Source organism: Castanea sativa, chromosome 2 (assembly GCF_040712315.1).
Source record: "Castanea sativa cultivar Marrone di Chiusa Pesio chromosome 2, ASM4071231v1".
Lineage (NCBI taxonomy): Eukaryota > Viridiplantae > Streptophyta > Magnoliopsida > Fagales > Fagaceae > Castanea > Castanea sativa.
Window position 1 is genome coordinate 6209758 of NC_134014.1, and position 25760 is coordinate 6235517.

At 33.7% G+C, this 25760-nt stretch overlaps 3 protein-coding genes and 1 long non-coding RNA gene across 4 annotated transcripts; all 4 read left to right on the forward strand.

Moving 5' to 3' along the window:
• Positions 1-1931: 1931 nt before the first annotated feature.
• On the forward strand, positions 1932-7476 carry LOC142626056 (endo-1,3;1,4-beta-D-glucanase-like). The gene is made up of 7 exons (XM_075799827.1): positions 1932-2181; positions 3761-3782; positions 4184-4310; positions 4723-4813; positions 4931-5020; positions 5503-5603; positions 6995-7476. The coding sequence occupies exons 1-7, from the start codon at positions 2034-2036 to the stop codon at positions 7133-7135; spliced, it is 720 nt and encodes a 239-aa protein (XP_075655942.1). The 5' UTR covers positions 1932-2033; the 3' UTR covers positions 7136-7476.
• A 643-nt stretch (positions 7477-8119) lies between these two features.
• LOC142624804 (uncharacterized) lies at positions 8120-8770 on the forward strand. The gene has a single exon (XM_075798555.1). It carries the CDS (start codon positions 8120-8122, stop codon positions 8768-8770), a length of 651 nt encoding a protein of 216 aa, XP_075654670.1.
• A 3474-nt stretch (positions 8771-12244) lies between these two features.
• Positions 12245-13534, forward strand: LOC142624201 (uncharacterized). The gene is made up of 3 exons (XR_012842297.1): positions 12245-12316; positions 12546-12600; positions 13445-13534. It is a non-coding gene; the product is annotated as an uncharacterized LOC142624201 (long non-coding RNA).
• A 7067-nt stretch (positions 13535-20601) lies between these two features.
• Positions 20602-21564, forward strand: LOC142624805 (F-box/kelch-repeat protein At3g23880-like). The gene has a single exon (XM_075798556.1). The coding sequence runs from the start codon at positions 20602-20604 to the stop codon at positions 21562-21564; it is 963 nt and encodes a 320-aa protein (XP_075654671.1).
• The last annotated feature ends 4196 nt before the right edge of the window (positions 21565-25760 follow it).

Sequence of the window (25760 nt, forward strand, 5' to 3'; positions counted from 1 at the left end):
TGTCAAATTTTATCCTAATTTTATATAATTAACCTCAACTATGTCACTTCTTCCTTTTAGGCTTTTAGCACACTCACAATACTCCCATATTATTACCAGCACTTTACTTTTATTAATCATTTGGGTCCAATTTTGTACCTCGATTGATTGGTACCTCTTAATATTTCCAATAGAAAGATTCAATGTTCAAATTCTCCTATTGTAACTATTGAATTATTAAAAAAATAAAAAAATCTAGCTCTTGCAGCAAAACATTGTTGGTAAATGGTAAAAGTGATTTTAACTAAGATTTGGTCGTTTAATTCCAAAGTTCTTGACAAGGGAGATGTCTTCAACGAAGTATCAAATTGATAATTATCTTTTGGGGTATCAAAATAGAATTTTAAGAGAATAATTACGTTTAATGCAAAATTGATTGGAGTATATTTGTAATGAGTGCTTTTACTAGGTCTTAATTATCATCATTTTTTTTTTTTTTTGAGAATGTTAATTATCATCAGTTGGCTTAACAAGGAAACAACATATATAGAAGAAAAAAAATGCAAATTACATTCATTGAGTTTGGTCAGTTGTCATTTTGATCCCGTAAGTTTTATTTTTGTTAATTTAGTCCTATAAGCAAATGAGTTAATTCTATACTGTAGAACGTTTCAGTTTTGCTAGAAGAATGAAATGTTTTGGTACTAATTGATCCAGTATACTGTTTTGGGGTTACTACTCTACTATGAGATGGTCGATTGTGGATGATGAGAAAAAAAAAAAAAGATAGGTTCAAAGTGACCGTCCACCACTTATAATTGACCATCTTATCAAGTTGTGGAAAAAATCACCCTTGTGACCTAAAATATGACAACTGATATAATCCTAAAAGAACTTATATTTTAATTTAATGCATGTTTGACTATTTAGGGGTGACCTAAATAGTCTTATATAAAATCAGTAGTGACATGAGAGATGACACAACATGACCCATTGCAAGACTAGTAGGGTGAACCAAATTATACATAACAAGTTGTGATTGGTGAAACATAAAGTGATAATAATAAATGAGAAATGTTAACCAATTCCCTTAGGGGAATGATAAAACAATAAATATTGTTGACGGTTTTTTTATATTTCCTATAAAAATTGTGAAAAACTTTCCTATTATGATTTATTAACAATTACTTTAAGAACATTTGTTAACATGACCCGTAATAAATAGTCCCTTTTCTTGTAAACAAATACTGCCAAAAAAAAAAATGGTCCAATTCATGAATGACGAACTTCGATAATAACAAATGGTCCAATTCATGTGCAACGTCATTGATGGCGTGAAAGTATTTGTTATTAAATAATATTATAATAGTGATATTAAAATTCAATAAGTGTGATATATATCATTAAAAAATAACTAAACCATTAATAATTGAAAGACATATTAGAGTCCGTTTAGATAGAACTTATTACTGAAAATTGAAAACACTGTAGCAAAATAATTTTTAAATGTGTAAATAGTGTTGTGGGACCTATTTTTAATAAAAAAATTAGTTGAAAAGTGAAGTTGTGGGTCCCGTGAACAGTACACGAATCCACAGATGTGACAAAAAGGACAAAAAAGTTAATAAATTACGGTTACTGTTCATGAACAGTAGCATAAACAGTACCATTGTCCCCTTAACGCGTGCAACAGCAGCAGAAGAAAAAAGAAAAAAAAGAAAGGAAACGTGAAAACACAGCTTTGCAAAACGCAACATGCATCCAAAGGGGCAAATATTAGTAGGTTGTTATTTTTACACACATATTTTTCGCTTATTGAATTTTGATATAAATAAAGTGGTATCATTTAATATAAAATACTTTTTTATTGATGCTGCTGACCTATCGGGCAGGGCAGACCAGGTGGTGGCCCGAGTGACATCTTTATATAATTATCAACCCTTATTTCTTTACAAAAATCTCACAACCTCAAAGATTGTGGAGTGTGTGTTTGTGTTTCTGACTTTTTTGTGTTTGACAGTCTGTGCTGCTCTGCTGATCAAATAAGAAGAAGAATGGCAGGACATCAGTGTTGCTCTAACCCACCGACTTTAGACCCAAGTGCTGGAGCTGGCCATGTTGAACAACTCTGTGGTCTCAGCACCTATGTCACTGGCTCCCCTAGTGCCAAGCATGCCATCATTCTCATCTCTGACATCTTTGGTACTTACACATTTCTTTGACACTTGGCTTCTTTACTCACTTTTTTCCGAGGCAACAATTTTCAGAACTGTTGGGTTTTTATTAGTTTTAGTATGGATCCATTACATACTCATTTTATAATCTACTATTAAGAACTTGTCACCTCTCGGTAATTAGTTGTAAAATATTTTGTGAAAAGTTATTAGTTTTTCACTCCAAACTGTAACCTGGGCGTTGACTTTTATGGTTAATGAATAATTGGGTTATATATACAAGAATCTGGAGGTAAATTGATAAGCACCTTCAGTAATCATTCAGAAATGGAAGTTCCTGATCCTTGGAAATTCTGTGATAACATAGGGGCCTTGGAAATTCCTGATCCTTGGAAATTCTGGAGAGAACCCAAAACAAAACAAAAAAAGATTTCTATTGGTATCAGAGGTTCATATTTTATCTTCATTAATCTGTATGCTGCTTCGAAAAATGAGTATTATTTTCCTAATGATTGGAGTGTTACCGAGATCATATGGTAACAATAGGAAAATGTTTCTCTCCAAAACCCTCCAAACTTCTCATATATCTTTTTATTGAATATAAATTTTTAAAATTCAATTATTAGATTGTATGTTTTTATTACATTTTCCATGCTTGCAAAATTTCAAAAAGATTAAAAATAAATAATTGTGTCATCAATCAAATGTTTAAATTTCAAGTTTTTATGGTATAAAAGTATGCATAAATAATAAGTTTATTGATTGAAAGTAAATAATAATATTCAATTTGAATGAAGTTTGACATGTGTACTAAGAATATAAAGAAAATGCAATCTAACTGCTAGAATTTCAAAATTCACATCTAATAAGAGGAGTTTGAAATATTTTTCTCCAAATTAGTTTAGAGGGAACTAGTCCAGAGCAACACTCCTTAATATAATATTATGCTAATTATTGTTACACACAATGAGTTACACACTTGAGTTGAAACTGCGTTTTGAAAATACAATTTCAATTATAATTGTGAGACAGTGAAATCATGTTTTGAAAACACAATTTTACAATTATATAACAAGATTTCAATTGTGTCTTGTACACAATATGTTTAACTGTTGCCGCTCATAATACTATATGGTGAGACATTACTTAATTTAAAAGTTTTAAGTATATGAATCTAGTCCAATTATATATATTAAATTAGTTCCTTTTCTTTTTCTCCTTACTAGTTACCGGTGTGTGAGAACTTAGAATAATATTTTAAGTAATTAAATTCATCATTTCTTATTGTTTCAAAAAAGAATTAGTAATTTGTTTAAGGATTAAAATGAGGATTAAGTACTCCGAAATCAAACCCTCCCCTTTATAATTTATCAGAGAGACAGAGACTTTTAGTCACAAGTGTATTTGTTTAAGGCATTCACGTAAAAAAAAAAAAATTGCTTATTTATTTATTGTTTTTATACTATTTATTTGTTATTCTGTTCTGGGCTTGGTTGGGTATCGAAAATTAATATGGAAGTGGTGAAATTCTTGTTGAACAATTATTGGCTATGTTAATTCATTACCACTATCATGTTCCAACTATTTATGTTTGATTTTTCCTGCAGGATATGAAGCTCCAAAATTGAGGTATGCTTAATTTTCTCTCTTTTCTTTGTTTAGTTTATGAATTTTGCTTAGTCCATCAGATTATGCTGTTTTTAACAAGTCATTCTGTATGTAAGGCATAACTTACATTGCGATTTTTCGTTTAGATGGCAATATATTTGTTAAAATTTAAACCCATCACTCTGAAATTTAGCTGGCCTAACTTGGTCAAATACACTTTCAAATACTAGCGTGTAATTGTCTATTCAAAGCTATATTATGTTGCTTTGAATAATAAGTGCAACAAGCATAATTTTTCCACTAAAAATGTGAAGTTGTGATCTCTCATGCATGTTCATAAAGACAGTCACATATAATCAACAATGTGAATTTGTGCATTTTTTAGCTTCAGAAACTAATGTTAGCTGCTTTATATATAAAAGGAAGCTTGCAGACAAGGTTTCAGCTGCTGGATATTATGTGGTAGTTCCTGACTTCATACGAGAACCCTTTGTGCTCGAAGATATTGCTAATAATCCTCTAGAAGTTTGGTTGAAGGATCATGGAACGGTCGGTTCTAGATTTTCATTTTTGCCTGGAAATTGTTTATAAGTTTGTTTTTTACTTATCAAAGAGAAAATTTTTTTTGTCACAGTGAACCTTTTGTGAAACTTGAATGTATTGCTACATTTTCATTTGAGATTATATTCTGAAGGCCTCCATTGGTGGGGTTTGGTATTTTGCATATTAGGCTGTCTGAATACGTGTGTGAATTCAGCTGCACAATTGTTTTATTGTTATTGCTGTAAGCAACAAATGGTTCATACTTCATAAATTATTGAACTAACTGGCTGTGTCCACCTTTTGTGACCTTGGTTAACATTGGTGACCCATTGACCTTAATATTACAGTTTTCTACTAAGTGCTATGCAATTTTCAGTTTGCACTAATAGTATCTGAAGCTCAATAATTATTTCTATAGGATAAAGGATTTGAAGAGGCAAAGCCAATAATTGAAACTTTGAAAAGTAAAGGTGCTTCTTCAGTTGGGGCTGCAGGCTTTTGCTGGGGTGGTGAGTTTTTTTCTCTATTAATTCTTCTTTTCTTTCTTTTTTTGTATCTTTATACAGCATTTTATTGCTTGAAAAAAATGCTGACATTTGAAATCTTACATTCTTCTCACTTCTCAGGTAAGGTTGTGGTTGAACTTTCAAAAGTTGAACTTATCCAAGCTGCAGTGATATTACATCCGGCATGGGTAACAGTGGATGATATCAAGGGTATGGATTTGAATGGATCCCATTGTATAACTTTTTCAAGAGCCTTATATTAGTTTTGCTAGATTGTTAGTTTGCAATTTCAGAATGTGAAAGTGTCTTTTGAAGGACTCTCAAGAAAAAACCTCTAGCTCTTATTACACTTTAGCAATTAAAATATTGGAAGTAATTAGTAATCACAAGTACCTGACTTTATAAGTTGGCTTCTTTCCTTTCTCTTGAGGTCAAAGGATATTTTTTGCTATTAGCATGCAGGTTTACAATGATTTAATCTTACATAACTCCTTTTCTATCATAATTTTACATTTCCCCTGGTTGTTGTAAAATGTAAATCAATTCTTGTTCCAATTTTTTTTTTTCTACAATCAAGTTGCTTGCAGACCAGGACTCTTTATTTATTTTCTAATAAGAGTACAAGTACAAGGAAGAAAAAAAAAATAACAATTTTGTGTCATAGTTAACTGGTATTTGGGGATTGATTTCAGGTGTTAAGGTTCCCATTGCAGTACTAGGAGCTGAGATTGACCATATTGCTCCACCGGAACTCTTGAAACAATATGATGAGGCCTTAACTTCTCAATCTAAGGTAGGAAGATCAAATCCTTGCCTAGTTTTATTTTTATTTTTTTATATGCTTCTTTACAGTGCTTAGCTGTTACATTATTTTATATACCTCAACCTTTTCTGGTTAGGATTTTTTCTTCTTCTTAGATAATAAGTAATAACATTCTGGTAATAATGCTGGTTCATCATTCTTCTATTGAGGGTTGACTGGCTGCATTTAATTTTTTACGTATTGGAATATTTGGAACATAACTATGATCCTTTTAGCCTAAATTTCATACTTTTAGCATTAGTTTCATCTCAGAGTATTTTTCTTGGTTTTCTAGATAACAGAATGAATGGTAACAGAGTGTACACCCTTACTAGTCTTGTATGTGGCCAGGCGCTTGCTGAAGCATGCTCATGCCATATCTCTAGATCCCTCCTGCATTGGGATAAGATTTTTGGCTTGATAAATTACAATTTTTGGCAAGCTAACTGCACTTATTTCTTCTATGTAACAAAAACTTTTCAAAACATGAAATTGGTTACATGAATCTTTTGCCTTATCCTCTGTTATATCATGACTTCTTTGGTCTTTTCTTGGCATTGTGGCTACTAATGTTAACCGTGGCATCTTTGAGCTGGGCTTTTGTTGTAAACATATAGGTTGGGGCTGGCTAAGTAGGGGAAAATGGGCATTTATCCCTGATTTGAAAACTATGTAGCAAAATGTCCATGTTTTGAGGCTTAGCAAAATGCTCCTGTTAAGGAACTTGATTTTAACAAAATCGAGTTCAGTGTAAAACTTAATATTCTCAAAATCGAATTCTATGTATATTTTTAAGTAGAACTCGACATTAAAAAATTACTAATGTTGAGTTCCACCTATAACTCAATTTTGTTAATATCATGTTTAAAAAACAGGAGCATTTTGCTACATAGTTTTCAGATTAAGAGTGGATACCCATTTTGGCTGGTGTAAGTGTGTAAAATCTTATCATTCAAACAAATAAATTTTCATCATGGTGATTCATCATCTTGTCCTTGAAACACCTTTAACTTAGGTCGATCTTTTCTTACTAGGGCTATAGTTTTCTCAGCAATCAGCAATCAATCCATATTGGTGTAACTTTTTCCCAAGTTCTCCCAATTTTTGCATTTGATGATGGATCTTTGGCTTTGGTTTTGATGATGTGATCATAGAATCTTTGGTTTTGGCTAGTTAGTATTATTGAATCATTTTAAACAATAAACAGATATTCATCATGGTATCTGCCTTTTGCTTTAGATACCTTTTAACAAACTTAGGCCAATCTTCCATGTTGAGGCTATAGTTTGTTCGTGCAATTAATCTATTTTGGTGTTACCTTCTCTAATGTTTTCCTAGTTTTTCCATTTGATAGCAATCAAATAATGTTCGATTCTTTTCAGGTGGATTTCTATGTTAAGATATTTCCAAAAGTCAGTCATGGGTGGACAACTAGGTACGAGGATGAGGATGAAGTAGCTGTGAAGTCTGCTGAGGAGGCCCATCAGAACCTGTTGGACTGGTTTGCCAAGTATATTAATTAGTGACAATGTCAAATTAGCTACTTGTGTGCTACGCCTGGGTTTTATATTATTATATGAGTTACAGTGTGTACCTAGTCTAATATTGTTCTTTCCAAATGTTTGAGAGTAATAATACTTCAGTATGTAATATGTAATAGACTGATCAAATCAATTTGTGAATAATTGGTAAAAGTTGCATGCTTTATCTGAAAGCATGGAAGCATGGTTGTACTACTATACACTAGAGCAAAGTGTGTGTGTACTTTTGTGCACGGTGGGTTTCTTTCGTTAGATTCTGCCAAGTCTTGTCTCATCCTTGGAAGGTTTATTAATGTTGTTCTAATAACGTTGTTTGTATTTTTTGGAGATACGTGTGAGTGAAAAATTATGTGAAAATACATGTAATATTGTTTAAATACTAAAAATTGTTGTTTAAAATACATTACCAAACAGCCCCTAGTGTCCCAAATCATGTTTGTGCTAACCTTTCAAATATTGAGATAGAATGAAAATAAGAATCATATATAGCCCCCAAAAAAAACAAAATTGGATTCTTATCAAGAATGAAAATAAATGGGCTTTCATATGCATCCATGGGCTGTTACGTATAATGTAATTGGATTTAGCTTTGTATCTTCAGCCATTGAAGCTACTAAGGAAGCCAACCCCATTAAAAAAGGCCCAAATAAACAACGATTCTTGGCCTTAAAAGTTACAACGCCACCATATTAAATAGAGAAAAACCCTAGCATCAACCATATATAAGAAAACCAAAACAAAAACAAAAACCTAGTTACCTTTCACAAACAGGTTCTTGAAAATCATGGAAAACCAAGATTTTTTTCACAAAACATTACAGAAGACATCGTGCACGACGTACTAAAAAGACTCCCCGTCAAATCTCTACAGCGATTTAAGTCCGTATGCAAAACATGGTGTTCTTTGATTTCAAGCTCTGAGTTTGCCAAAGCAGGCTATGACACAGCCAACGAGCCTAACAACAACATGACCCTTTGGAGATGCGGCTGCATTGAGGAACGCAAAGATGTAAATTCTGGTGTCTTACTCTTCTCCGCCTGGCTTAATATCATAGATTACAATGGCTTCATGCTTGAAGCGAAATCTCTCGACTTGTTTATTGTTGGAAGCGAAACCCCAGAGATCTTGGGCTCTTGCAACAATTTGTTACTTGTTTATTATCGTTTTTATCTTTATCTGTGGAACCCATCTTCTGGTACACATGATATGTTTGAATTAGACTATGATATTACGGGTCATTTTTGTGGTTTACTCATGTGTGGACTTGGTTATGATTCTTCCTCTGATGATTACAAGGCTGTGTTGGTATCTTATTCAGCAAGTCCAACAGTCTCACCCAACGGTTATTATGATAGTCTTGAATATTTTTCCATCTCTACCTACTCTTTCAGGACCAATACTTTGAAGAAAATTGATAACAATGAATTTCCTTACAATTTTGATTCTCACACCCAAGGGGTTACTTTGAATGGAGCTCCCCATTGGGTTCTTCGCCGTGAAGAATATAATGCGGAAGTCAATTCTAAATCTTTAAAAGTGGCACTGGTTTATTTTGATCCGGCTAAAGAACACTTCTATGAGTTGCCATTACCATGCATTTTAGATAAGCATTCATAGTTTGAGCTGGAGTTTTTAGAGTTTGAGCTGGGGGTTTTAGGTGGATGCCTTTCTCTAACATACGATCCCAGTGGAAGCCACTTTGAGACTTGGGTAATGAAGAAATATGGGGTGGAAGAATCTTGGGAAAAATTGTTTGTCATTCCCAATGTTGAGTATTTGATGAGGCCATTGTGTTTCACCAAAAACGGTGATGTTCTAATGGAGGTGAACCTTAAGAAAATAGTCATCTACAATCTTTTAAATAATTCAAGAACTGTGGTTCCAAATATAGAGTCAGATTATTCTGTGTTTGGACTGTGTGTATATAATGTGGAGAGTGGTTCTTCCATATGATAAGCAAAGGTTAAACCTTTCTCACCACAATGATGAATTAGCAATGAACACAGAATCAGAAGAATTTGATGGGTCCCTTACGAGCACAAGATCACAACACAGTGATGGGAAAAGGCAGAAAAGAGAGAATAAGTGCAAAAACAAGATGAGATCATTGTCAACGTTTGCAAGGTTTAATATATTTAGAAGAGGGCTACTCCAATTTTCAACTTCATTTTGGAAGTCCAACAAAAGAAGGAAAAACAATGGCAGGATTTAGGCTTTTTTTTTTTTAATTAGTAGAAGATGTGAGGAGAATACTAATTAATGTTAGTTTTAGATAAGTATTTAGTAATTAGTATTATCAAAAACTTTATAGTTAGTAGTATTATCGTGTCATGGTATTAAATTAATTAATATATATTGCTTCAGGTTACTTCATTTATTGTGTTTATTTATGGTTTAAAGTGCATATGTTGCATTGTTAATTTTTGGTGAGGGATCACCATTTAAATTAAGCTTACAAGGTTGTGTATATTGAGAGCCACCTTAGCAAAGATTTTAAGGAGGTGAACCCTTATGGGGTCTATATTCTTTTTCGTGCGCTTCTTATTTTATATAAAATCTTCCTTTGCATGTTACATAACACACCCAATTAATTTCTTGAGGATGGACTCATATATATGCCTTCATATGTAGCTTGCAAATTCAACAGATCTAGCTAGGTTTGTAACGCCTTTTTTTTTTTCATTAGTATCCTTAACATCTCCCTTATTTGAAATCCATATCTACCAAGGGTAGTAGAGTTTAGGTTGCCCTTGATCATCACATTACTACACCTATCTCACCCAACAGTAGTTACTACAACAAAAGCAAGAATAGTGATCCCTTTATGCTCTTTTCAAGACCAATAGGAAATACATTAATAGTTATGTAATTTCTTCTTTTTCTTCTTTTTTATCAGTTCAAGTTTTTCTTTTTGTGACAAAGTAATAGTTTATCAATAAATAAATTTGAATAGATAATTAATAAATACTTTATTTATTTTATGGTTTTGTAACCATGGAAATTAGAGTACTATACTAAGATCACTACTTTTACCACAACTTACTCACATGGCAAGGCGCAAGTGGTGAAGTTGTAGACTCACCACTCTTATTCCAACACTCACGTCTTGCCACATGAGTAAATTGAGACAAAAATTGTGGGAAAAGTTGGGGTCTTAGCGCTTAACACCCAACAACATTTTGGTAAGTTTTATTTTATTTTCAGTTTGGTCATGTAAGCAAGGAAGTTAATTTCGTCCGTTTCAGTTTTGCTAGGAGAACGAAATGTTTGGATACCAATTGATACAAGTGTACCATTTCAGAGTTACCATTATGAGGTAGTCAATTTACAAGTGATGGAAAAAAAAAATGATAGGTTTAAAGTGACTGTCCACCGCTTACATCAACCATCATATTAAGTTGTGGCAAAAATTACGATAAATGATGTCTCCCTCGTGGCAAAAAGTTATGACTTAGGCAATGAAGGAATATGGGGTGGAAGAGTCTTGGGGGAAATTGTTTATTATTCCCTGTTGTGATCAGCTGGGAATCATTTGATCCCGCACTAGTCCCTATTGTGATAAGCATTTGAGGCCACTGTGTTTCATTGCAAATGGTGAAGTTTTAATGGACATAAACAACAGAATAGATGCCTACAATCTTCAAAACAATTGTGGTGGATTTTATGAAGCCAGATAATAATCAAGGGTTTGAACTCGGTGTATATGTGGGAGTGGGAAGTATCATTTTTCCGTATGTTGGATTGGCTATGAACAAGACGTTAAAAGAATTTGCAAGATCACAACTCAACATTGAAAAAAGAAAAAGAAAAAAAGAGAACAAGATGAGACCGTTGTCAAGAACTTATTTTATTGTAGTATTCGATTAATATTAAGCTCCTTATTATGTGTTCCAAAAAACAAAGCATTGATTAGCTTCAGTTTTTTTTTTTTTTTTTTTTTTGTGGCTATAATTACGCATTTTCTTTGGTTTTGGGAAATCATTTGCTTTTCCAATTGTTTTTTTTCTAGCTTCAAGTTGCTTGCAAACCAGGACTTACTAAATTTATCTATTTATTCTATTAAGGGTACAAGTGCAAGGAAGAAAAAAAAATTACAATTTTGTGTCATAGTTAACTGGTTAATATTGAAGATTATTTCAGGGGATAAGGTTCCTACACTACAAAAAACGCGCTTTTGGGCTGCGTTTTTTAGCCGCGTTTTTCTAAAACGCAGCTACAGACAGGAGTTTTGAACCGCGTTTATGAAAAACGCAGCTCCAGGAAACACGTATAGCCGCGTTTAGTAAACGCGGTTATAGACCCGCACTGAAGCCGCGTTCTTCGGTGTTGAGGCTGCGTTTGGCTGGTAGGATTTTAGCCGCGTTTTTAGAAACGCGGCTCTAAGGAATTCTTTTTTCTTGTTTTTCGTTATTTCTGGAGCGGCGTTTAAGAAACGCAGCTCCAGACATGTTGAAGCTGCGTTTCATTAAACGCAGCTCCTAAATGTTGAAGCTGCGTTTAATGAAACGCAGCTTCAAAATTTAGTATTAAAAAAAAAAAAAAAAAATCTATCCCTAAATCAGATCGCAAAAAACCCTAAATCATCTCCACCCGCTCTCTCTCACTCACCTGCCCAAACCCAAACTCTATTCGAAGCTCTTCTCAAGGCCTCACCGACTCCTCCTCTTCCAAACCCAACCCATCCAACGGCCTCCCTCGTCTTTCAATCTCCGCCATCGATTGGCCTCGCTTTCAAGTTCGCCGAGTTGGAATGCGTCTCCAAGGTTGCTTCCCTTCTATCCTTCAATGACTCTCTATTCTCTAAAAAGATGAGTATTGGAATTTCAGGAACCTCTGGAGGGAAAAATTATAGTAAAATCTTCTTCTTCCATTTCTCACTATGGTGTTCGTCTCACTATCAATGGATTCGTCAATTTGCAGGTGGGTTTGAATCAATCCTCCGTTTGGTTCCCCAGAAAAAATGACGGGAAATATTGTTTTTAAACAAGATTCTTATTTTTTTTTCCCCCTTATTTCTCAGCAACCAAACAGAGCTATTTCTCTTTTCGTTTCTCTATCATAGTCAAATCTTAACTGAAATGCTTTTGTTTGTTTGCAGATTCGTGGAGGATCGGCTGGAATTATTGAGTCCTTATATGGTGTTGTCAAGCCTATCTCCATTTTGTAAGTTCAATCTTTGAGAAGCCCTAATTTTGCAAAGTTACTATATAATGTGAAAATGCGTTTTCTGGGTTTATTTTTGGTCTAAGTTAATTATGTTTGTGATGATTTGTAATGTAATAAACTATTAATATTAATAGCTATTCCATTGAGCTACTTAGTTGATTGTTTCTTTCATTTTTGCCTCATATGGAGATTTGTACAGATAATTTGTTCTCTTACTTTGAAACAGAAATAAGAGTACAGAGGTTAGACCTTCCGGGAAGATTGGTTCGGGCACAACAGAGGTACTACATCTCCGGAGAACTATTCTTTTTTTTTTACAATTCTTTACTTTGAAATTGATAAATTACCAACTGTCCCAAAAGTTTAAATGGTTAGGAAATGGAGAATTTAGTTACTTGACAATTGTTTGCACACTCTCCCTTACATGTGAACCATATTCTCTCTTGATAATTGGGGTCCAACACGAGATTTTAAATTTTTTTTAAATTAGAGGTAGAGTGGAGACATGGTTTGAACTTAAGACCACCTGTTCTAATACCATGATGAATTATTGATTATCCCAAAAACTTATTTTAGTCGTTTGTTTAATATTCTACCAGACACAATATTATGATTTCAAAAATGGTGCAGCAGCAGCACTACTGATAAAAGAATTTAACTTTAAGGTCTTCTTTAATTGGCCTTTTCTATAGTTTATCTTTAGAAATGTGCAATGTTGTATCTTTGGGTATTGGGACTCAAGTATTAGTTATAAGTCTCCTAGGTTCTGCTATGGAAGCTCTCTCCTCCTCATGTGTGGTGTGAACTTCCCTTTTTACTCCCACCATGAATTTTGAATGCTTCTGTATAATTCTAAAATTTACTTAGGTAACATAGTTTCTAGCTTAAATGTTCTGTCAGCTTCTCATAAAAAAAATAATAATAATAATTAAAGGGTTGAGTTACTTTTCTTCTCCTGTCTGGTTTACGTCTTTAGTAGCCTTATCTTTTCCACTCTCTTTCAAAGTCATGCTAAATGCATGTTGGTTTTGATCTTTGGTTTAGTTTGTTATTTGTTACAGATTTGTGAAATGCCAATTCCTGTTGTATCCTCTGTAATTTATAATTGTTCATGTATTGTGGCAGATACCATTTTCCATGTTTTTGAGACAACCAGGAAAAGACAACCTAGAAAGATTTTTTGAGACCTTCCATGGAGCCAATATCAGTGCTCAGGTGAGTGTTTTTTACATATGTCCCTCACATATGTAAACAATATACTACCAGTCCTCAAAGTTTCCTTAATACCCCAATCTAAATCGTACAAAGGTTCTTTACTTAATAAAATTTCTGTATATGATACCACTTAGAAATGTCCTGCAAGAAAGATACTATTTAAAGAAGATATAAAGACAGAAAAACAAAGTGAGGAACTCAATTTCAATTATTTCAATATATAGGCTATAGCTTACCTTCCTGGCTTTATGATACCACTAATGTCATTGATGATGCTTATCTTGGTTTGACTTGCCTTTGAACCTGGCAGCTTAGTGAATGCCTGATAAGTTAGAAAGAAGACAATCTTGATTTTCCAATATTCATACCTGTTATATAATAAGCTGTAACTGCAATATATTTTTATTGTAGATTAAAAAATAAAAAATAAAAAATTAAACTATTCATAAATTGTAGGTTTTGCAATTCAGCAAGATTCAGAAAACCCAGGTTTTCTTGGTTATGATGCAGAATGACAAGTGTAAAGGTGTTAGATATCATTCTAGTTAGATGTAAACCATTAAATCTATAAGGAACTTCTAGTAGTCTCAAGAAAAAACTCTAGTATCCATCAGAAATAAAGAGCCATATTTTTTTAATTAAATTATTGAAAGCAAATTTTAAGCCTATTTAAAGGCCCCCAAAAACTTTATTTTTAAGTACAAATATTTCAAAATAGACAAGACTCTAATTTGATAAGGAAAACCTTAAAATCACCTAAAATCAAGAAAATGGAATCCTAAAATTATGAAAATCACATAGAAGTATGAAAATATAACAAATGACAAAAATTAATCCCATTTTCTTTGCTCTAAAATGGTCATACTGAGACACACAAACATGCATGTGTATTTGCATATTTATACCCCATGATGCCTTTTATCTTTATTTTTTGTTTTTTAAAACTTCTATGTCAAAGCTAAAAATCCATAAATCTAACTCTGAATTACTCTCCAAAAATGAAAATACTTACAGAGAGTACACTTCTAAGAGAATTCCATAGTGTTGGAAGGGGCTTGCCGTGAACCACCTCACATTCAGCCTCCACACGCAAATTTTTGTATCTCACCTCCACAGTGGGCAATTTTACACCAACACTGCAAAAACAATTCATCTTTGGGTAAGCTTCAAAAACAATTCAGAAAAATGAATTGTTCATTAGTACATGCATGGAAAAAACACTAACTCGTTGAGCAATGAAAAAGATAGCAAGAGCAATGAACAGCAACATGGTCTGTGAATTCAATTCTAGCATGCAAGTTTTTGCTTCTCTATGTATGACTTAGTTGCTATGACATCAATTCCATTAAAATTGATTCTACATACATATGTTGCTTGTATATACTTAGTTCCATGGAAACTTGTGTTGTGTTGGAACTTGTTTATTTTGGATGGTTGTGTTGTGTTGGAAACTTGTGATAGCAGGGAAAAATTCTTCAGTTCTGATAACAGCCAAAAAACAGCCAAAAAAGAGGGCAGGGAAAAAAAAAATAGAGAAGCTATAGCTGCGTTTTAAAAACGCGGCTATAGTTTCTATGCAAGGTTGGCAAACGAACTGACAGAGGGCTATAGTCTGCAACCTGTAGCCGCGTTAATAACCGCGGCTCAAGCGGGTCTGTAGCCGCGTTTTTGAAAAACGCAACTATAGACCTGATGCCTATAGCCGTGGTTCAAAAACGCGGCTTCAGGTTTGGTCTGTAGCCGCGTTTTTAAAAACGCGGGTCTGTTGCTGCGCCGCTTAGGCCGCGTTTACAAACGCGGCTATAGGATATAGCCGCGTTTTCGGGGTCTATAGCCGTGTTTTTGAAACGTGGCTATAGACCCCGTTTTTTGTAGTGCTATTGCAGTACTAGGAGTTGAGATTGAAAAAACTACTCCACCCGAAGTCTTGAAACAGTATGGCGGGCCTTAACCTCTCAATCCAAGGCAAGAAGATCAATTACTGATTCATCATTCTTCTATTGAGGGCTGACTGGCTTAGACATGCATATAATTTGTACATATTGGAATATAACCATGATCCTTTTAGCCTAAATTTCATACTTTTAGCATTTGTTTCATCTCAGAGTATTTTTCTTGGTTTTCTTGATGAAAGAATGAATGATACATAACAGAGTATTGTGTTATGTGGTAAGGCGCTTATTGAAGCATGCTCATGCCATTACTAGATTCCTTCTGTATTGGGATAATATTTTTGGCTTGATAAGTTAGAATTTTTTGCAAGCTAAAGTGTTATGTGGGAGGCTTCCTTAATGTTTGCTACGGTCAACATGTGGAGGTGTAAGTGTCCCAAATCATGTTTGTGTTAACATTGAGATAGAATGAAAATAAGAATCATATATAGCCCCCAGCCCCCACTACAAGAAAGTTTGTTATTTTCACCGGTTGAAAACGTCGAAAAAATTATTAGAAACCGTCGAAAAAAGCATTTTCGATGGTTTAAGTGACCGTTGAGAACTGCCACTAAAAACTGTGTCGAAACTTTTTTCTATACCCTATATGACTGTTGAAAAATGTGATTCACCTTTATCAACAGTTATTAGACGTCAAAATATTATTGAAAACTGTTGAAATATATGTTGTCTTGTGATAAATTTCAATAGTTTAAAACCGTTGAAATAAGTATTTTTTTTTTTAAAAAAAAACTAAAGCAATACCCTTTGCTTTTATACATCGGTGGTGGTGAATATATATACTCCTGCATAGTTTAGGCCTATGATTCAAAACCATCATTGCAGTCCAACATACATAGCTTAGAGAACAACAATTGTATAAAAAAAAGAAAGACAACCAAGAGGGTAACAGATTTACAGATTAATATGTATAGTTGTAGAGCAAGACAAAAGTAATTTTCCTGGAAATTCTACCACCTATACATTCTAATCATTACATATAGCAGTAATTTCATTCATATGAAAGTTCATACTTTCTCTACAAAAGAGACTGATTTTTCTCTTCTATATACTTCCAACAAGTGGTTGTGCCTAAAAACACAAACTCAAATTGATATCTATAAGGTTGATTCCATCTCACCAAAAGCTGTCAATTCCAGCTGCTTAGCTGACACCTGAAGGCCAAAAAATAAATACATTAAAGATCATTTTTAAACCAGTTCACATAAAAATTACAAGATTAATTAAAATGTTTTTCATCAAAATTCTGTCAAGATTAAAGCCAAAAATTATGGTAACCATATCATAAAGGACTTGATAGACATAAATGAAATAAAAACACCAAAGGGTGGAAATAATAGTTCATAGTACAAAATTATAACATCTGAACCAATTTAAAGTACAAAATTATGTTCACAAATTTACACGATTTAAAGCCAAACAAAAAAAAAAATCATGTATAAACAAACACAACCCAAAACAATGTAATCCTACATACTTAAAGTCACAGATTAACTAAGATTTAATTCTTTAAACTAAGATAACAAAATCCTAACCAAGTTCATCACAAAATCTTTATACCATAATAAGAAAAACAATCAAACATACTTATAAGTCACTGATTAAACAAGATTTAATACTCTTAACTAAGATACCAAAAACATAACCAAGCTCATCACAAAATCCATAAAGCACTAAAAACAAATCATCATGTATAAACAAACACAACCCAAAACAAAGCAATCCAACATACTTAATAAGTCACAGATTAACTAAAATTTAATTCTCTAAACTAAGATAACAAAAAACCTAACCAATAGTCATCACAAAATCTTTATACCATAATAAGCAAAACAATCAAACATACTTATAAGTCACTAATTAACCAAGATTTAATCCTCTTAACTAAGATACCAAAAACATAACCAAGATCATCACATAATAAGAGACCAAAACCAAAATATTTCAATCAGTTTTACACAATCAGATCTAAAATCAATCTTACAAAGAAAATAAACATGAATCTAACCAAAAAAAACAATAAAAAAAACATGGTAGCTACAGTTGCAGAAACACAAACCAAAGGTTTTCATAGATACTTCATAGATTTACAACAACAATATTAACAATCTAAATCAACCAAATAATAAATCATCAACTATCAACGTGAAAAACAAAACATATATACAGGATTTTAGCAGATTCTGTTATTAGTTTGCAGTTTTATTCAAATTTAACCACCACATCACCAAATTTCCTTCATCTTAGAGGTTATGATTATCATGCTTGACCTTAGTTTTACATTTAGTCCTGAAATTTCTATTGCATAAAAAGATCTATATCTGAATTGTTCAGGCTCACAAATCAGCTTAATACAAGCACGAAGAATCATTACAGATAAACAACGATGAAGCAATTACCTTGTGGATTATTCTCTTGGCATCTAAAACTGTCTGGAAGAAGGATTTTTCAGTGTCAAGATAAGTCCCAACTCCCAAAGTCCAAATTAGGTTTGTTTCAGTTATTTTATTTTTAGTTAATAAAACTCACTGAGAATCTAAATTGAAATGATTTTGAAACTATAAAGTATACATTTCTGCAATGGGAACTTCAAGATAAATTTAAAACTATGGTCAAACTTTAGGTGTATTATGTAATTACCCTATATTTATGTTTTTGATAAATCTCATGCTGTTAGCAACATCCATCCTCTTGGTGACAATTTTTATCCCCCCCAAAAAAAATCCTCTTTGTGACAAAGACATACAATTTTGGTATATTACTTTACTCCTATAGTTAGACCATGCTTCAATCGTATATACTATAAAATAATAAAAATCCCAGACAGAGTATCATGTACTTGGGCATCATGGTAAGGTGGCCGCAAAAAAGAGAGGCACAAAGTAACTAAGGCATCTCCATTGGCAGCCCAAAACAGAGACAATAGTCAAGGCATAAAAAATTCTATGATCACATCAATTTACAGGGTTGTCTAGCTGTAAATTATTTACAATTCAGAAGAGCCTAACAATATGCTTAACTATTAAAGCTATAAACTAATTATCCTCCACAAATCTCTTATTCTTTGTTTTCCTTTTAATTTATTTTTTACTCTTTGGGTAATTTCCACAAGCACTTGGCACACATACTCTATGTCTAAACTTGCACAGACCAAGTTGTTTTTTACTCTAAATCAGAGTTGCCTAATGCCTAACACTAGTCCTCCTATGAGTAACCTGCAATTAAAGGAGATATTTGAAGCCAAAATAGACAAATTGAAAAACAAACCTAAATTATACAGTAAGAGTAATTACAATGGAATAAGAAGCAGATTGCACTAACGCAATGCTCATTGTAATGATTATTGAGACTAATATGAAATTTGGGGTGTCATACCAGTGTCGTAACAGTATCCTACCTGCCGTGTCATGCTATGAATTTTCAAAATTTTCTCATGTTGCAATATCGCACCCATACCCGTGCATTCTAGATTCTATCTGATAGGAAAAAGCGTCTCCAAGTGCACCCTTTACATTGTAAGAGTGTTCTAGAGTGACTAACAGAGATATTCGTTAAGCCTTCAACCTTCTTAAATCCTCGACTCTCCCTCAGCTCGAAAAGTTATCCCATTGCCTATTATATTTTCTTCTTTATTCTTTTCTTCTTTTTCTCATTATCTAAACAGAATTCCAAGGATCCTCCAGAGATCAAAATGGACTCAATTCGCACAAAAAAAAAAAAAATCATGTACTCCTTATTTTCTTAACAATCAATGGTAAAAAAAAAAATTAACCAGTTCATAACATATACAGCATAGCTAGCACCGACTATACCATGAACCATAGTTTATGTACTACTAGTTCTCAATCACCACACAGCACCACATTGAACATGATTAATTATAAATACAAATATATATATATATATATATATATATATATATATATATCGAACCAGTAAAAATTATAAATTATCTATGACTGAATTCAGGTATGGTATAATTTTTTTCTGAGATAAAATTATTATTAATTAGCAGAACAAAAAATAAAATCAAAAGCAGAACAAACAACCACAACGAGAAATCATGAAACATCATATAGAAACTTGGAAATTTAGCTATCACAAATAAATATATACTTAATTAATTGAAAAAAAAAAATTTCACACTGATTAACAAAAAGAAATTGAAGAGTGGGATTTTGAATTTTTATAAACTATGGGATATTAGGACTTACGATTGTTATGGAAGATATGCTTCATGAGATTGAAGCTTGCGAATTAATTAATATACAAAAAATCCAAAATCAAAAACAAAACGTTTATGCTATCTATGGAAAAACAAAGAATTACAAAATTGAAGGTTAGGTTTTCAAGGAGAATGTGAAATTGGATTCATCAATGTATAGAAGATACTTAATCAGAGGCTTGGATAGGTAAAAGTGTCAATATATACAAGATTTGGATGCGATTGTACTAACTCGGTGAATCTGAAGCAAAGAAAAATCCACCAAAGTCAAAAACTCTGTTTGGTTGCCGAGAAAATAACAGAAACACAAGAAAGGAAGAGAGATAGAGAGAGAGAGAAAGAACCTGTGAGGAGCCGAGAGAGATGTGAGCTATGAGCGAGAGCGAGAGGCCCCCACCCCCAAAAAAAAAAAAATTTGGATTCGTATCAAGAATGAAAATAAATGGGCAATCATATGCATCCATGGGCTACGTATAATGTGATTGGATTTAGCTTTGTATCTTCAGCCATTGAAACTACTAAGGAAATTAAGAGGCAACTTCCAAAGATACCAACCCAATAAAAAAAAAAGGCCCAAATAAACAACGATTCTCGATCTTAAAAGTTACAACGCCACCATATAAAATGGAGAAAAACCCTAGCATCAACCATAGAAGAAATTAGAAAACCAAAAAACCAAAAACCTAGTCACAAACAGATTCTTGAAAATCATGGAAAACCCAAGATTGTTTTCACAAAACGTTGCGGAAGACATCGTGCATGACGTACTAAAAAGACTCCCCGTCAAATCTCTACAGCGATTTTAGTCTGTATGCAAACCATGGTGTTCTCTGATTTCAAGCTCTGAGTTTGCCAAAGCACGCTATGACGAAGCCAACGAGCCTAACAACATGACCCTTTGGAGATGCGCCTGCATTGAGCAACGTGATGAAGAAATAAATTCCGGTGTCTTCTCCATCATAGATTACAATGGCTTCATGCTCGAAGTGAAATCTCTCGACTTTCCTCCAAGGTATGAAAGCATAACCCCTGAGATCTTCGGCTCTTGCAACGATTTCTTAATTGTTCATTGTTATCCTCATCTTTATCTGTGGAACCCATCTTCTGGTACACATAATATGTTTGAATTATACAGACATATTGACCCGCATAATATACTCATGTGTGGACTTGGTTATGATTCTTCCTCTGATGATTACAAGGCTGCTTTTGTATCTCATTTAGTAAGTCCACCAGGCTCACCCAACAGTGGTTATAATTTTGAATCTATCTTTATCTGTCACTACTCTTTCAGGACCAATACTTCGAAAGATATTAATAGTGATTTTCCTTACAATTTTTATTTTGACACACAAGGGGTTACTTTGAATGGAGCTCCCCATTGGGTTCTTCGCCGTGAAGAATATGATATGGAAGACTTTTCTAAATCTGTAACCGTAGTGCTGGTTTATTTTGATCCGGCTAAAGAAGACTTTTATGAGCTGCCATTACCATGCATGTTAGATAAGGATTCAAAGTTTGAGCTGGGGGTTTTAGGTGGATGCCTTTCTCTAACATACGATCCCAATGGAAGCCACTTTGAGACTTGGGTAATGAAGAAATATGGGGTGGAAGAATCTTGGGAAAAATTGTTTGTCATTCCCTATTTTGAGGATCGTTTGAGGCCATTGTGTTTCACCAAAAACGGTGATGTCTTAATGGAGGTGAACAGAAAGAAATTAGTCATCTACAATCTTTTAAACAATTCTAAAAGAACTGTGATCTCAAATATAGATTCAGATTATTCTCGTGGGTTTCAACTTGGTGTATATGTGATGAGTATGGTTCTTCCATATGATGAGCAAAGGTTATGAACACAAGATCACAACACAGTGGCAGAAAAGAGAGTAAGTGAAAATACAAGATGAGATTATTGTCAACATTTGCGAAGGTTTAACATATATAGAAGAGAACTACTCCAACTTTCTACCTCATTTTGGAAATCCAACAAAAAAAGGAAAAACGATGGCAAAATTTAGGTTTTTTCGGTTTTGGTTTAACTAGTAGAAGATGAGGAGAATATTAATTAATGTTAGTTTTAGCTGGGGTGCAACAATTTTGGGGTCTAAGGCCTTGGGGCATTAATTATAATTAAATATTAACTAAATCATATTAATTAAATTTTTTATTTTTTATTTAAAATCTATTTTTCTTACTTTTTGAGATGCAAAATTACTAATTAAGTTTTTGTATTTTTTTTTTAGAATCAAGTTTTTATATTTAAGTTCCTCTAACATTTTTTTTTTTTGAAAATTTTCATATCTAGATAAATATTTTCTAGTAGACATTTATAATGAGCAAATATTTATAAATAAATAAAACAAAATTTATAATTTAAGTAAAAATAAAATTTAATTTGAAGTATAGAGTAATAGAATCTGATTATTGCAACTTTCTAACACTGTGACCACTTTATACTTCAAAGTAAAAAAAAAAAAATTTTAATTTATTACACGGTTTAATAAATTAGTATCACTAAAGATTTTTTGGGTTTTAAGTTTTTTGGGTTTTGGGTTTTACAAATGGTTTGACTTACCTCCAATACTTTTTTAACTTGACATATCCTTTTATTTTAAATATACAATGACAAGCGTTAGTAGATTTCAGTCCTCATATTTTATTTAGTTAGTAGATGATGTGGCAGTCTGTCATTAAAACAAAAAGAAATTTCTTTTCAAAACGTACTAAGCCAAACCCTTTTAAAATTTCAAGATTTTTGTGGGTTGAAATTCGTGTATTGTGTATGGCGGGTGGGTTTAAGAATGTTTTATTAATAAAACCTAATACTCAAAAAATCTTGATACTTTAAAGTTTAATGCTCAAACTCATTTGATCAGTGGGTAGGTACCGTAGGTTAGTGCCTTTAGCGATAGTGTGCGGGCCATGTGGTTGTGATGTGCTACAGTGATAATATGATATGGGCAGTGTGTAATGCAGTCAGCTATGTGCCTTATTTTATAATACAATAGGGCATTTTTAACGCATTTTATTGACCAATAATAGGACTTAAATTTTTTTCCTTAATCAAAATATATAGATAAATATTATATATATATATATACACACACACACACACATACATACAAGTGGGGCCTTTTTTTATTTGGGGTCTTAAGTGATTGCATCAGTTGCTTTTAGTTTAGCCGGGCCTGAGTTTTAGATAAGTATTTAGTATTATTAAAAACTTAATAGTTAGTAGTATCATCATATCATGGTATTAAATTAATTAATATATATTGCTTCAGGTTACTTAATTTATTGTGTTTATTTATGGTTTAACCTGCATATGTTGCATCCTTTATTTTTGGTGAGGGATCACCATATTTAAATTGAGCTTACAAGGTTGTGTTTATATATTGAGAGCCACCTTAGCAAAGAATTTGAGGAGATGAACCCTTTATGGGATCTATATTCTTTTTCAAGCACTTCTTAATTTATATGAAATCTTTCGTTGCATGTTCTAGAGTATATAATTAACACACCCAATTTCTTGAGGATGGACTCATATATATATATATATATATATATATATATATATATATGCTGCGTGTAGGTTGCGAATTCAGCTGTCATATCTAGGTTTGTAACATATTCATTAGTATCATGAACATCTCCCTTATTTGAAATCCATATCTACCAATTAAGGGCACTAGAGTTTAGGTACCCCTTGATAATCATATTATTCCACGTCTCCACCCATCTCACCCAACGGTGGTTACTAAAACAAAAGCAAGAATAGTGATCCCTTTATACACTTTTCAAGACCAATAGGAAATACATTGATTACCATGCTCTGCAATGGAGTTGTCCTTGGTGTTGAGGAGGTAATAGTTATGTAATTTCATCTTCTTCTTTTTTATGATTAGTTTAAGTTTTTGGGACAAAGTGATAGTTTATCAAATAAATTTGAAGAGCCAATTAATATATACTTTATTTATTTTATGGTTTTGTAATCTTGGAAATTTCTTACTTCAAGTACGGCTAAAGAAAAATTATGAGCTTCCAAGACCTTGTTTGTTGGATAAGGCTTCCTAAGTTTGACACGAGGACTTTGATTTTGGGGACATGCTTTATCTAATCCACAATGCCTATAATACATTCTTGAGACTAGGCTAATGAAAAATTATTCATCCTCCCGTATCTTGTTGAGTTTTTTAGGCCGGGGTATTTCACTACAAATAAAGATATAAGTCATGTGCACTCTTAAGAGACAAACGTAGATCACCCTTAAGTTGAGTTGGTGATGAGCATAGATTGGATCACAACAAAACAATGAGCCCAAGTGATAAGCACAAGATAATAACACAATATGGGTGGGTTTTAAGCTATGAAGCACGGGTGCGGCATTTGGGCCGCCGCACCCGCGTCGGACGCGGCGACGCGCAGGCAACGCCGCTGCCTGCGCGTCCGTGCCGCGTCCGACAATAAAAAATCATTTTTTTCGGCGCGATTCGCGCCGATTCGGGCCGACGCGCGCGAAATCGGGCCGATTCGTGCCGATTCGGCCCGAATCGGTCCGTATCGGTTGAAATCGGTCCGGCCGATACCGGCGAAATCGGCCGATATCGGCCGATACCGGCCGAAATTCAAAAAAAAAAAAAAACAACAACAACAGGTGCTTATGGCTGGAAAAAAAAAAAAAAAAAAAGAAGAAGAGGTGCAAACGCACCGTTTGGAAAAAAACCAAGACCCAACCCTCTCCCTCTTCATTTTTCTTGAGCCTCTCTCCCACTCTCTACCTTCACTCTTCAGCTAGGCTCTCTCCTATTCTCTGTATTCTAGTTATTATTTACCATTGTTCTTAAATTTGGTATATATTTATATAATGTAAAAAATGTATGTTTAGCAATATATTAAAAATATAAATAAAAATATTTTTAATAATTTTTTAATCGCCGCACCCCGCCGCACCCGCACCCTACTTTTTCAAAAATTGCCGAGTCCCGCACCCGCTCCCGCACCCGCACCCGCACCCGAATCCCGAAACGCACCCGTGCTTCATAGGTTTTAAGCACGAGATCACAATGAATTAATGCGATCCAAGAAACAAAGAGGGAGTATTGAATTTAGCATGTAATACAATAAGAGATAGTGTCCTCTTATAAGGGGTGCCTTGAGGAAAAGCATAAGGATGATGTGGAAACTAAACAAAGGGGTGCAAATATCCAAGATAGAGGAGGATTTATTCTTGGCTGAATTTGGAGATGGTAGGGACAAGAAGGAAGTCCTTGATATGTGTCCTTGGAGTTACGAAAAACAATTAGTCTTAATTCAAGATTTTGAGGCAGAACTAGCACCAAGGGAGATTGACCTTAAATGGTCTCCATTTTAGGTTCAAATGTTCAATCTGCCCTTGAAGTGTAGGAGGAGAGAAACAGGAGAGGCTATGGGCTCCAAGCTGGGGACGGTTTTAGAGGTGGATGTATCTGAAACGAGGGTCCATTAGGGAAAATGCCTAAGGGTGAAGATACGGATCGACGTAACATAAAGACTGGTAAGGGGAAAACGGGTTACCAAAGAAGGAGGCGAAAGCAGGTGGATTAATTTCAAATATGAACGGCTTCCCAACTTCTGCTACAACTGTGGGTTGCTCAGTCATGCACTAAAAGATTGTCTAAACAACTCTGAAATTCCCCAACAGAAAATTAATGACCTACAATACGAGGCGTGGTTGAGAGGGGAACCGATAAGGAGAGGTTTTAAGGATCTTACAAAGCCAAGCATGGAAAGTGAGGTGATGAAAGGAGTTGAGCAGCCAGGGTTAGACCGGAGAAAGGGGCAGAGAAACCTAGTGAGGTCAAGGAAAAGAATGTGGTAGGTGAGGAACACGTGCCTAGGCTGACCAGTAGGGACGAGGATAGCCTAACCTGGGTTGAAGTGAAACAAAAAACACTTGAGCAACTAACACAGGAGATACACGAAGAGGGAAAGGTCAACAAGTCCAGTGGGAAAGCAGAAGAGAGGGAGGCACAAATTCATGTAAAACCATTAGAAAATTTTCTGGCCCAAC

Excerpts from the sequence above, each read along its gene's own strand:
- LOC142624805 (XM_075798556.1), top strand. The coding sequence starts at position 20,602 with ATGACCCTTTGGAGATGCGCCTGCATTGAGCAACGTGATGAAGAAATA.
- LOC142624804 (XM_075798555.1), top strand. The coding sequence starts at position 8,120 with ATGACCCTTTGGAGATGCGGCTGCATTGAGGAACGCAAAGATGTAAAT.
- LOC142626056 (XM_075799827.1), top strand. The coding sequence starts at position 2,034 with ATGGCAGGACATCAGTGTTGCTCTAACCCACCGACTTTAGACCCAAGT. Across the intron at positions 3,783-4,183 it reads TATGAAGCTCCAAAATTGAG|GAAGCTTGCAGACAAGGTTT; the intron begins GTATGCTTAATT and ends TATATATAAAAG. Across the intron at positions 5,021-5,502 it reads AACAGTGGATGATATCAAGG|GTGTTAAGGTTCCCATTGCA; the intron begins GTATGGATTTGA and ends GATTGATTTCAG.